At 45.7% G+C, this 14,084-nt stretch overlaps 1 protein-coding gene across 6 annotated transcripts in view; it reads right to left on the bottom strand.

Annotated features, from left to right (window-relative positions):
• The window catches only part of NAB1 (NGFI-A binding protein 1), a 42,166-nt gene extending 28,618 nt beyond the window's left edge, over positions 1–13,548 (bottom strand). The window contains exons 1-4 of one of the 6 annotated variants that reach the window (XM_032860217.1): positions 13,363–13,547; positions 10,344–10,406; positions 4,210–4,309; positions 2,652–3,489 (exon numbers count right to left, since the gene is read on the bottom strand). In XM_032860217.1, coding sequence (XP_032716108.1) covers positions 2,652–3,470 — 819 coding nt within the window. In that variant the 5' untranslated portion in view covers positions 3,471–3,489; positions 4,210–4,309; positions 10,344–10,406; positions 13,363–13,547. Of the gene's footprint in view, positions 1–2,651; positions 3,490–4,209; positions 4,310–10,343; positions 11,072–13,362 lie in introns of those variants that run through there. The other 5 variants (XM_032860218.1, XM_032860215.1, XM_032860216.1 and 2 more) reach the window with 5 other exon arrangements.
• Between the last annotated feature and the right edge of the window lie 536 nt (positions 13,549–14,084).

Below are 14,084 nucleotides of genomic sequence, written 5' to 3' on the forward strand. Positions count from 1 at the left end.
TATACGCACTACATTACTATATGGAGTTTTCATTATTTTAAGTATGTCAGTTTTTCCCAAATTAATCCATAGCTTTAAGGAATTTAATAAAAATACCATAGAAGTTTTTGCGCAATTTAATAAATGCATTAAACATTTCATTTGGGGGGCCTCTGGGTGGCTCAGTAGGTTGGGTGTTTGACTTCAGCTCAGGTCATAATCTTAGGGTCCTGTGATTAAGCCTCACATCGGCACCCTACTCAGTGGGGAGTCTCCTCGTCCCTCTTCTTCTGCCCCTCCTCTTGCTCATGTACGTACACTCTTGCTCTCTCTCAAATAAATAAAATCTTTTAATAAATAAATATAAAAATTACATTTGGAAGAAGAAATGCATGACCACCCAGAAAGATAGACACTACAAAACAAGACTACTGAAGGAACACTTGCCTGTCCAGATATCAAAATACATTATTTAGCTACAGTAATTAAAGTAATTCTATACTGGTAAAAGAATAGAGAACTAGACTAATGAAATCATATAGGATAAGATCAATAAATAGTACTATATAAAATTAAACTTCCACATGGCAAATGAGGCTGAAAGGTCAAAGGACAAATGATAATCTGGGAAAATGTTTACAACGTAAGACAAAAGGTTAATATCCTTAAAATATAAAAAGTTTTAACCAATCAAATTTCTTAGGGGTAAGAAAAATAAATTAAAACATCAAACAATTAAACATTAAACAAAACATTAAACAATTAAAACAAATGATAAGAACATAAAATTTTATGTCTATTATACATATGAAAAGATAGTCATCCTCACTAAGTAAAGTAAACTTGAGCAATGAAAATTTTTCATCTGTTTGTCGAAGATTAAAAAGAATGATAAATGCAGTATTAGCAAGAGTGTGGAGAAATGGACAGTTGCATGTAATAATGGAATTATAAAGTTGCAGTTTTATAATGCAATTCAGCAGTATCTACTAAAATATTAAATCTATATATTCTTTGATTCCATTATTCTACATGTTGGAATCTATTCTACAGGAAAACACGCCAAGTCTGTCTGTAAAAGAGTATGTATATAATGTTCATGTCTACCATATGTAGTATAAAAAAAAATAGAAACATCCTAAATGGCACCAAATGAATGGTTCAGATAAATAAATAAGGGCACATTCACATTCTGGAATACAATACGACCCCAAAATAAAAAAGGTAACTCTAGGTGTATTCACTTGGAAAGATACCTAATATACACTGTACTGTGAGTATAGTGTTACAAGTTTTTTTTTAAAAAAAAAAGGAGTTAGAGGATAGTGTACCAAATACGATCCCTTATTTGTACACGTAAAGAAAACTATCTGAAAGTTTACAGATTCAATTTCTTTACATCCTTTTATAATAATTGAATATTTTTGCAGTAAGTATATATTCTTTGCTGTGTTAAAGTACAAATCTGAGGGGAAAAACCTAATGTTTCTTACATGGAATACTACATTCAAATGAACATTTTATTTCTTCTACAGGATTTATTTCTTCTATCGGATAAATGCTATAAAAAATTTAGCAATAAAATAGTCTTTTTAACTCTGAAAATGCATTTATTTGCCAAACATGTATAGGGTGTTTTAGACTCTGAGGATATAAAAATGAACGAGACATTATCTCTGCCCTGAAGAAAACCAAAGTACACTGTGAGGGACAGATCAGCATACAAGTAAGTACAGTGAAGTGCTTAAGTTACTGTGACAGTGGTGTCTGCAGGGATAAAAATGGAAAGGAAAGGGAAGGTCATTCTACTTGTGGGAAAACTTATCAGAACAGACTTAAGTTTACACTTGAGCTACATCTTAGAAATGATGCACTGACCAGATGGACAAGAAGAAGGCGATGCATGCGAGAGAGAGAGAGAGGGATGTGTTCTTCGGCTGGAGAAGGGTATTTCTGGACAGAGAGCTACAAACAGATGATGAGAATTTTAATGCCGAATATCAAACCAAAACAATTTTCGAATCCATCATAATACTTGTAACATTCATCTAATAAAATTTTATTGTCTATGCTAGTTGAAAATTACTTTTAAGTTCTGGTCTTTTTTTTTTTTTTATAAGTTTTTATTCTAAAGTCTACGAAAATGCCACCTGTCTACCCACCTCTCTACAAGAGGGAGAGGAGGGGCAGAGACAGAAGCTCAGGCAGGCTCCGGGCCCAGCGCGGAGCCCCACACGGGACGCGAACTCACGACCCTGAGATGGTGACCTGAGCCGAAATCAAGAGTCAGATGCTTCCCTGACTGAGCCACCCAGGCACCCCACAGGCCTTTTCCGTGAACGGTTGTATTTAAAATCCTATTTTATGTCTTAATTAAAAAACAGACCGCCTTTAAGCGCAACGGCTCTGCGCTCTCCCGCTTCGGTCCGGGTTTCCCGGAAGTCGCCCCACACGGCGTCCGCGCCCCGCGCACCTGAGCCCCACACAGACACGCCCCGACACGACAAACACGCTCCGTCTTCCTTGAAGAGGGGCCCTGCTGCCAACACCGACGATCTCCAGCGCCGCTCCCGGGGCCGTACGTCCCCCGCGGCCGAGAGCTAGCGCACTCGTCGGTGAGGAACGACGAGGACAGACGCGGGAGGCACGAAGGGACGCACGCGGAGTCTTACCTCGTGCAGCGTGAGGTGCTTCCCGTCCTTCCTCTTGGAGTCGAAGCGGCCGTAGATGGCGCTGTACTTGCGGATCTCCTCCTCCTTGCGCGGGTCGTCGTCGCTCATGTCGAAGATGTGGCCGACCATCTTGGCCAGCTTCTTGTTGCTCCTCAGCAGCTCCCGCACGTCACCCGCGTCGCTCCTGGGCAGCGACGGCGCCAGCCGCTCCACGCACTCGGCCACGGAGAGCGCGGCAGCCGCGTCCAGCGCCTCGCTGCTCTCTCTGGGGGACGCGGGCGAGCCCAGGTCGGCGGGCGAGAGGCTGTGTTCGCTCTCGGGGGCGTGGTGGCCCTGCCAGAGTCTGGCCTCCCCGAGGCCCGGCAGCACCACGCTCCCCGCCGCGTCGGCCTTGCCCTGAGCCAAGCTCTGCACGCAGGTGGCGGCGGCGCACTTGGGGATCTTCAGGTGCGGCTCGCGGGCGCTGCTGCCCCTGTCGTAGCTGCTGCAGGACACGCCCAGCCAGGCGGGCGAGCCCTCCGGCAGCTTGTAGATGGGGATGCTGCTGACGGGCAGCGACGTCAGCGGCTGGTTGAACAGGCCGGGGTTTGTCACCCAGTCTCTTAGCGCCTTCTGGAGCCTTCGGACGTGAAGGGGCTTGCTGGCCATGCCCACGAGGGCCATGATTTCCAAGAACTCCTCCTCCCCCGCTTCACAGAGCTGCTGGACATCGTCACCACCTTGTTGGATAAAGGCATCAAAATAAGAGAGCAGATTGGCTTTTTGTAATATTCTGTACAGCTGCAACTCCCCCAGCGTCCTGGGTAAGGCCGCGGCCATTACTGTGGATGGACTCGACCTGCAAGAAGAAGAGAGGACACACTCGTGACACCAGCTCCAAAATTCCTACACGTCCTCATCGGACACTGCGGAATGGACAGAAGTGCTCCCGGAAGGACAAAGACCAGGAGCATTTGCGCAGCAACTGCCGTTAGTTAAGGATGCATTCCCCCTCGAACAAAGTCACCTCATGTTATTCTTCTACCAATCCTAGTGGTCAGTATAACTGTTTCCATTTTAAAGTGAAAAATATAAAGAACATAACTAATCGGGGGCGCCTGGGTGGCTCAGTGGGTTAAGCCTCTGCCTTCGGCTCAGGTCATGATCTCAGGGTCCTGGGATGGAGCCCCACATCCGGCTCTCTGCTCAGCAGGGAGCCGGCTTCCCTTTCTCTCTCTCTGACTGCCTCTGCCTACTTGTGATCTCTCTCTCTGTCAAATAAATAAATGAAATAAAAAAAATAAAGAATATAAGCAATTTGCCTGAAATCTTACAGGCAGTCAAGCGGAAGTCAAGGACTCGAATCAAGGCTCACAGGGGCTCTATATCCCATACTTCTGTCTATGCGTTTTGCTGCTTGCTTCCGTGGTGTGAAAGGTGAGGTGAAGAATAATCAGATTCCAGGAGGAGAGAAGTCTGTTACGCTGCCATTTGCTGAATACTGACTTTGCGTCAGACAATATGATTAACACTTTACATGACATCTACAAACGGTACCCAACTCACAGGTTCGACTTACGATTTTTCAGCTTTTTGATGGTGGGAAAGCCATATACACTGAGTAGAAACCACGCCACTTTGAGTTCTGGTCTTTTCCTGGGCTAGTGACACTCCTGATGCTGGTTAACAGCAGCAAGCCAAAGCTCCCAGTCAGCCACACAATGATGAGGTCAACAGCGGATATGCTTACAATTATTCTGTACCCACACCGACCATTCTTTTTCCACTTTCAGAACAGTATTCAATAAATTACATGGGCTATTCAACACTTTACTATAAAATAGACTTTGTGTTAGGTGATTTTTGCCCAACTGTAAGCTGGAGTGTTCTGAGCACAATGAAGGTGGCTAAGCTAAGCTCTGATATTCAGTAAGTTAGCTGCATTAAATGCAACTCATGGCAATCTTCAACTTTCGAAGGGTTTACTGGCATGTACGCATAAAGGTAAGTTAAAGAAGATCTGTAATCCTTGTAGCAGCCCTGCCAGACTGGTACAGTAATTCCCAATTTATAAAGAAAAACAAGTAAGATTGGCCTGGTAGGCTGAGCACAATGGATTTCAGTATGAATTGGAGGTCAGAAGATAGGTGGTGTATTTAAGAACCCAGGAAAAAAGGCAGGAAAATTTCAAAATAAATAACAAGATTTGGTGATCACTTAGGTACTAGTGATAAAGGAGAGGAAATGGCTACCATTCTTTGACACTTTTTGCTGAGTCCATGAAGAAAAGAGTAACAGATTGACCACAGGATTACATCTGTGAGAGTCTAAGAACTGCAAAGGCACTGGGCTACAGAAAAATCAGGATGATGGGATTCTCTTGCAAACATCTAGCACTTGAAGATGGCGTAAGATAGGATGTTTTAACAGATCTGCCCTGCGTGCAAAGTAGCAGCCTGGATCTTGGTGTGTTTAAGGGTCAGATACGCAGGCTGGAACAACCTCTAATGCAGCTGCAGACAGCCCAAGACAGTCCAGGAAGAAACAGAATTTTGGGGCCCAATCAAGACCAAGAAGCCTGCTTTTAAAGAGCCAGAACAAGACCCAGCAAAGCACTTCCTGACCTCCTAGCAGCCTTTAAAAGTTATTCACAGTTGCCTGGAGACCTCCCACATACAAAGAGAAGTTGGCCAAGTACTTCCATTTAAGAGAAACAAACAAACATGTTGTAATCAACTTGCACCTTTAGGATTAAAAAGGACCTTGTGGCCCTCTACAGAGAACATTACAGAAGAGCGTAAGAATATGTAAGAATATGTATGTGCATCAGAGGGAAATGGAAGGTCCAGCCTCGATTCAAAATAGTACAGAGCAACAGTGAACTAGGAGATAAGGCAAGCAGAAGAGTATTAGGACATCTCTGAAGGCCAGGAGGCCACCACATCTGGGACTTGTTCTTTATACCATGATCAGAATGCTATCAAAATTCTAGTCTCCGTCATCCCACTCAGGGATACTGTATCTCCCTAACACCCTAAGGACTGACTTCTGGGAAGCCCCATCTTCAGGAATGTCTGTGTCACCCACAATCTGCTTTGATCAACCAGTGACCGCCTCAAATTTTATGGTCCTTTATTTTATAAGGGTGTTTCCAGGTGACTTGATAACTTCCCAAGACATAAAAAAAAAAAAAAAAAAAAAAAAAAAGATTCAATTGGGGAGCAGCAGCTTTCTGCTAGCACCCAGGACCGTCACTTGGAGTGCTGATAATTTCCCGGACGCCTGGGTGGCTCAGTGGGTTAAGAATCTGCCTTCCACTCAGACATGATCCCAGGGTCCTGGGAAAGTCCCTTATCACACTCCTTGCTCAAAAAGGAGTCTCCTTCTCTCTCTGTGGCTCCCCTGCTTGTGCTCTTGCGCAAGGGCGCTCTGTCTCTCTGACAAATAAATAAAATCTTAAAAAAAAAATACAATTTCCCAGGTCATTGTGTTGTGAGACTCCCATGGTTTGGCAAACTTGGCAAACTACACTAGAAGATCCCTATTTAGTGTACCTTCAGGGCACCAGGAACTCCTACTTGTTCTGTGATCATCCAGATTCTTTAAATCTACCTTCAGGTTCAGGCCACTTGATCCCTCTGGATAAAAACACTCTTGCATCTTCTACATCACACAGAGGAGTATCTACTTGTCCTCCCACTCCAGGGAGACTCTCCAGGGAGACAGTATATCATCCAGCTGGACACTAACCCACAGAAACACAACTCTTGGGAACTACAGACACAAGTTTAAATCTGTATTGGACTGCATTATACCAACAGAAGGACTCATAGAAAGCATCTAAGGGAGAAAGGAAACTTCCTTTCCCATCATACACAGAATGCAAGAGCTTCAAAGACTTTCAACTCCAGTACACAAAAAAATACATATACACGTATAACCACACGTGTGCGTGCACACACACACAAGCAATCTTTTTTCATTTAAATTCAATTAACATATAATGTATTATTGGTTTCAGAGGCAGAAGTCATCCATCTCATATATACCCCATGCCCACACAATCTTCTCTTTTGAAGAGAGCTATGCAACTGCAAGGTTTATGGTGTCATCAATTATCATCATATGCGCTCCCCAAAATTATGGAACTATTCTTAACTGATTTTCTCACATACTCTTTCGTCTAAAGAGTATGTGAGAAAATCAGTTAAGAATAGTTTTTGAATCTTTTTATTAGCAACAAGACAAAAGATATGTCAAACTTAAAGAGAAACTTAAGGAAAACTAAAGACCCAAACTTAAGTTTTATTCTTCTAAAATGTCTATAATTTTGGAAAAAATTAATTTCAAATGTTTATCCTTTCTCATCTTTACCCAGGAAGAAAAAAAAAAAAACAAAAAACCCTAGTTCCCTAGGGGATAAAAAAGCAGAAGCAGGAAGAAAGTAGTAGTTATTACACTATCTCTGTAATGACTGATAGGACCACGTGTGCATTCCCAAAGTCAAGATACCAGATGAAAGATAACTCCGTGAGCTTGTCAGGGTCCCAGGAGGCTTCTGAAGGCCCACACCTGCTGCTGGGAGAGGAGTTTCCTCCTTAAGCTTTTGCCTTGGGAGAATGTTTCAGTTCCCTACTAATGCCTGTTGTGATATGATCATTCAAACACCCACCACCTCATACATTAACTTGATTTGATTTAAAAGAAAATTCTTATGAGATTTTCTGTTTTTAAAAATGCTGTATCTATTCATGCTTCAACATGAAGGTCAAATAAATCAGGAGCGAGCTTCTAACTGCAGCTCTCTCTCGAATCTGAAGCAAACAGGAAAAGATCCTGCCAATAACACTGTACACAGGTAGCTAACAGCACAGTGAATTTACTCAGCTGAAGACCGTTACCTGGTCTTTTCAGGATGCTGGAACAACCATGCTGAGTCTGACCTTTTCGTGAATTCCACAGTGAAGAGAAACCAGTTACTAATTTTTACTGCATTCAAAATCCACACCAAAGTCCTGCTACCTACACACAGCGAGCGAGTGCCACTGGGAGAAGAAGAGGAATTAAACAACAATGGATTCGTTTAAGGCCATTTGTTGTCATTTGTTATTCATTAATCTATTTTAAATGGTAACGGCTGTTCCAGAACCTTAAAAATAAAACAAAACAGAACGCTGCCTCCTCCTTAGAGGTAGGATCAGTCATCTGTCAGATTCAAACCTGCTCAATGAAAAAAAGGGTGAGTTTGGCCCAGAAAACTCGACTGGTCAACTCCTATGTTGTCACTGAACCACAAGGAAGCACTCGACATGCCTGAGGGAAGCAAGACTTCTCCACCCTTCTCCTCAGAGATGTGGGGATGTGGGGATATGAGGATGTGGTGTGGGACGGAGGGTCTTCACCGTCTCCCTCCCTTCTGAGGAGCTTCAGTCCGCCTTCCCGGGCTCGGACTCGGTTGGAGCTCGGAGAAACCACCGTGTTATCACCGGCCCTCCCTCGAACCTCTCTGCGGCTTGACCACAGCTCCTTGAAACGCTGGCTACCTGACGTGGTTAGTGGCATATTACGCTCTCTTCCCTGCCTCTTAACTCATTTAAGAGCGTAACCGAATTCATGGCAGCTGTTCTTACAGTGTATGAATTCTCAACAAATACTAAAAGTAAAATTATCAGTGAACATCTGCAATGTTTTTAATTTACAAAAATGATCCTCATAATGGACAAGTTTGAGAACATCAGCACAAATCATTTGTGATAATTCTGCATTTGAACTACTACCTGGAAACTGTCAAAATCTCAAATTTTTAAGTCCAAAAGCAAGTCTGCATGTTTCTCTCCTTTCAGAATCCCAACTCTACCCTTCCTGTTTCTCTTTTTCAGTTGCATCACTACACTTTCACCTTTGTGCTTTCTTCCTCTTCCTTCCTCAAATCTTCATCTCCTTAAGCCACATATCCATCCTTTTCTTTCTCTGCCTCAAGAGCACCTAATTCTAGTTTCACCGCTTCTTGTTTCCACTCTGAAAACAGCTTCCTTAGCTTCAAGACATCCCACCTTGCAATACCACCTTTATCTTCCTACAGTACAGGTGTGACTCTGTACCCACCTGTGCAAATTTCCCCACTGCAACGAGAAAGAAGTCCAGACTTCTCAGAGAGGCATCCCAGATCCAAACCTGTACCTTTCCAGCCTTCTCTCTGGTCCCAAACACGGCCCTGTGCTTATGCCAAACGGATACACCAGGCACTCCTTGAATGTGGGAGGCACATTCCCTGCCCCTGTGCCTGGCATACTCTCTCCTGCCCACCTCCACTGGCCTTTTCCACACCCCCCTGGTGTCCTGTCCCTTCTCTGAACCCTACACTACTTTCTCATTTTTTCCCCACTTCTTCAAACGACCCTTCATGGAGAACGAGTTACGAGGGTGAAGGAAGACAAAGAAGCAAGACATTTAAACACGGTGATAAGTGCTAAGTGTTATACAGAAGCAGCTATGGGATGAAGAAGAAACCTGACCAGGCTCTGCAGAACAGAGGTTTTAAGCTGCCTGAAGGCAGAAACTCAGTCTCATTCATATCCTATCCCCCACTTCTAGCCAAGTGTTCAATGTAGAATAACAACTCTATAAAGGTTGCTCCTGAATGAAATCCGACATCTGAGACTGATTACGATGAGCAGCCTCCCAAAGGGATGCTCTCTTTGTGAACTGGTATCCCAATGACCAATCTATCACTTTAGCTACTACCTTCCCTAAAAGCTTTTACATTCTCTCATCCTCAATACTTCCTTCTTACAAGGCTATTTGGATTTCCGTAACATGGCTATTTTCCCAAGAGATCTAAGGATGTATTTCCATATACAGGAACTACATGTGGTTAGGACTATAATATACTTCATGGGTTAGTCCAGTCCCAACACCAGCATGTTAAGAGGTCATCAAAGATTCTAGGTCTTTTCCTTCTTTGTTCCTATAAATTAAAATGCAATATAAAAGTTATCCACAAATATCAAATGGATTGATAATCACTACTCCTGAATCCTCCTCTTCATCATGCAGGAAATACACACACACACACACACACACACACACACACACAGAGTATATACACACTTCCATGAAGTCTGTGGCATTCCAAAGAACAGAGACCCTTCAGGAATGAGGAGATAGCAAGGGCAGAATCCCAGTAAAATCTGACTTAGTTTTCATGCAAGGGACTATAAATTCCTTCCTCCCAACACAGCCTGAATTTTTTACTTTAAAACTGTCTAAGTTAACAGCAGTTTCTTACAGATTTATAAGAAATGTGGAAAAACCTTGGGAAGAGTTAGCTCATGAGTCATTTACAGATTAAGGTGAATTAGTTCCACCAGATTGTTTTCCTCTTAACATCGAGATGGAAATCCAGTGCATGCTAAAGGAAATGAAAAGACGGACTGGAAATGTTAAGGAAAGAATGAGGAAACCTAAGGGCAGAGACTGCATTTAAAGCCTCAGAAGTGCACCACTGAGTTTGGAAGTATGGAGTCTGAAGGCATAGGGGCCTGGTGAGAAAGGTGCAGTGGGTATACTGCAGGTTGAAATGGAAAAGGTTTAGGACAAGCCAGAGGTTGGCTTAGGCAAGGATAAGCACTAAGCCTAGGAAATGAATTCTTTTAAACTTTTGTCCTAGTGTTAGAACTCAAGCTGAAATAATTACATATAAAGTTTACTTACATCATGGGTTACTTCAGATTGCAGAGCTGGTGTTTCTGTGTTCCAAGTACCAAATAATTTAACCTAGGCAAATCAGTAAGCATTCAGTGATCTTAAAATATTCAGGATCTTATTACTGTCAGAGCTATGAGTTGAACACACAGCTCCTAATGAATTAACAGTAATTTGGGGAACATAAAATGTTCCCTCCTATTGATTTTTTTCTGAATTCTGAATGAAACTGGAGGAAAAAGTGTCTTACCCCTTCATAGGATATGGCTGGAAATTCTTCAACCAACCAACAGACAAGTCATTCAACAAACATGAATGTCCTCTGAGCATGCAGAAGGCATCCTTTTTCTATAAATTTCTCCTTAAAATTAACATACTGTGCAAAGTAACTGCGCAGCCCCCTAAATCCAAGGTGCTGAGAAATGACAAAGTATTTGAAAGCTTAATGCCAGGTTTTAGCTGTGCGAATTCTGACAAGATGAGGATTACTATTTTTTTCCAGCACCAACTTCTCAGAATTCCCACTTGTTTCATTATTAAGTTTAAGAGTATACTCTACTATTGTACTAGTTTTTGAACATGCCAGATCAAAAAGAAAATTTGCATTTAATATCATAACTACTATTCTTCATTCCACTGAAAAGAATGAAAAAAGCATATAAGATAAAACTGAATCCAAAACAAAGGGGCTGAGAATCTTATATCATGCTTGAAAGAGTATTATTTATTCCTTAATATACTTAATAAACTCCACGATAAAAATATGCATATGCAAGACAACTGTACGTTAGCAGGATCTTAACACTGATCAAAACATATTATAAAGTGCTCATTTCTACGAAGGTAACATAAAACATCATATTCATAATGCACATGAACTGCACCAACAAAACAAACAGACCTCTAATGGAATGAGGCCCAAGTCTTAGAGTTAAGGTCAAGAGACACAAAAACCTGACATATTTCTGTTTCCATCCAACCACCTTTTACTTTGAATACTTAAAGTTCAACCCATATATTCTTCAAAGATCTCTCCCACTTTGTAATACACTTAAGTTCTTCTTTCAAAGCAACCACAGTGCAACGCCCCCCAAATCTTGAATAATAAACCATTATATCCTTAAAGTGTGATTAAAATATCAAATGCTTTAACTGATTCTCTAACAACGAGGAGGGATGAAAATATATTAACTTCCCTATAAGACGATGGGTGTTATTCTGGTCACAAAAAGGGAAAATGTTTAATTAACTTAGTTGAGGTTAAATTGTATTAATAATTCTGAAAAAGGACAAGATATCAATTATTAAATAAATCAATTTGTTTACCAGACATATGAACTCACTAAATTTCCTTTTATCAGCTATAGTATTGCTAAGGATTTCTGTCATTTTAATAACATCCACAATTAGCAAGCAAAATGAAATAAAAAATCTACAATGCCTCCATGTTTGTATTATTATTACTGATTCATTCACCTATAACTGGGAATCACCAGAGCCAAGAAATATAACGTGTTTCTAATATCAGGATGGCACATTAACTTTCGTACAAGATACTAATAAAATTAAAACAAGAAACTTCCCAATGGTTCCTTGAAATTATTTTCTTTCAAGACCTAATTGTCCAGCATCCAACACCCAAACAAGAATAAAGAAGGCTGACCTTGCCAGGCAGCCATAGGTTCTTAAGAAAACCTTTATATGCATATTAATACCTGTAAGGATACCATAATTTGATAATTTAATTAGAGGACAATATTAAAATGTCTCAGTACTAAAAAATGGAGGAAAAGGGATACCCTTGAATCTAAGAGCCACTTTCACTGGCACTTAGATTGAAAGCAGCTCCTTTAAGTCTTCAGGGAAATATCAGCCTCCACCCCAAAATAAAGTAAACCTAAGCATCCCTTTCCCAATATTTCTTCTTGAAACCCACATACAAATTATGACGTGTCATAATCTGGTATGTCTTAGAAAGGAAATTTTTCAAAAAAGTGAAAATCTAAGAAGGTAATTCACTGTGCATACTTTTCTAACAAAACAGCCTGGCATTTCCTCCGTGACTAATCTATTTTAAATTCCGTGCCTCTGTTCCTATGCAATCTAATATTATCTATTAAAACTGCCAAAATATTTTTAAACAAGATCCGAGCATTTCCGTCTCTGCTTCCGATCTCTGCACTCCTCGAGTCTGCAGACAAGTCAGGGGCCTTGAGCGGTCACTCCACGTCGACCCTTTTAACCTGACAGCTGCCCCCGTCTCCAAGCCCGCCGCCCTCGGGGACTGTGGGGGCAGCTGCAGGCGGGCCGGGGGGCTCCTCGCGACCACCTGCTGCGAGGCCGGTGCGCGGAACCCACGCGCGCCTTCCAGCCCCACGGCCCTTCCCCGAGAGCGGAGAACACTTGGGCTCACTGGCCGGGGTCGCCTCCGGTCTCGGTCGCCCGAACCTGGAGTCTGGAAGCCGCACCCCGACTGCCATGCTTGTGCACGCGTGAGGTCGCACGGCTCTTCTCCAGGCGGCCGCCCCCCGCGCCGGGAACCCCAAGCTCGGCCCCGCGAGCACGCGTCTCCCGCTGCTCCGCGCCCGGAGCCAAGTTTCTGGCACAGCCACTTCCAAAAAACTCCTTCCGCCGCGGAAACAGAAACAGCGCTCGGGAGCGGGAGGCACCGGCGGCAGCGATCAGGGCCGTCCGGGCCACATCTTCCCGGGGCGCGCGCCCCCAGCACGGCCGACACGGCGACGACCCCGGCCGCCCTCGAGGAGCGCTCGCACCCGCCGGCTCGGGAGCAACGGCGCGCGCCCCCGGCCCGCGGCCCCGCTCGCCCCCTTCCCGCCGCCGCGGCCCCCGACTTTCTCCGCGGATCGCCCACACGACTAGAGGCCGCCGTCCGCTTCCGCCGGCGCCCGCGCGGGGCCCGCTGCCCCGGACGCCAGCCCCGGAGCCCGCGCCACCCGCGCCTCCGCCGCCCAAGTTAGCCCGTGAGCGCCGCGCGTCCCGGCCGAAGCGGGCCGGGGCAGGTACGTACTCGGCCGGCGGCTGCGGCGGGCTCGGCGCGCTCTCCCGCGAGGACGGCTCGGCCCCGACTCCGGAGACACGGCCCCCAGCGCTCCCTCCTCAGGCGGCTGCGGCGGCCGGGACGCCCCCGCGCCCATCGAGGGGGGAAGGGAAGGCGGTGGGCGCGCGCTCCGGCTCCCCCCACCCCGGCTCGGACACGCCGCTCCCGCCCGCCCGCCAGCCAGCCCCGACGGCGCTCGGCTCGGCCGCGTCGGCGGCGGCGGCGGCGGCGGCTGCTCCGGGATGCGGCGCGCGGGCGGTGGCGGCGGTGCCTCCCCCGCCGTGCCCGCCCTCCTCCTCGCTTCCCAGCTCCTCCCGGCGCGCTGCGCCCTCCCCTCCTCCTCCCCCTCCCCCGCCCGCCTCCGCCGCCCCCGCCCCCCGCGCGCGGTCACATGGGGAGATTCCGCGCTTGCCACATTCGCCGCTCCGGCTCCCGCCCACGCGCGGCCGAGTGACGCAGAAGCCGGCGTGGGCCGGCGCGGGCCGGGGGCGGGGGCGGCGGCCGCCCGGGCCCGGGTTCGGCCCCTTCCCTCCGCCCCCTCCGCGGAGCCCGGGGGGCGGCCCGTTCGCGCGGCAGCTGGGAGGAACCGAGTGGGCGCTCGCGAGGGGGCGGCGCCCGGAGGGCCGCTCCGGGCGGGGGAGGGGCGGGAGGCAGGGCCGCGGGGGAGGGGGCGGGTCGCGACTCCGCCTCGG

The sequence above is a fragment of the Lontra canadensis genome, unplaced genomic scaffold, assembly GCF_010015895.1.
Source record: "Lontra canadensis isolate GAN:19392208 unplaced genomic scaffold, GSC_riverotter_1.0 scaffold18, whole genome shotgun sequence".
Classification (NCBI taxonomy): Eukaryota; Metazoa; Chordata; class Mammalia; order Carnivora; family Mustelidae; genus Lontra; species Lontra canadensis.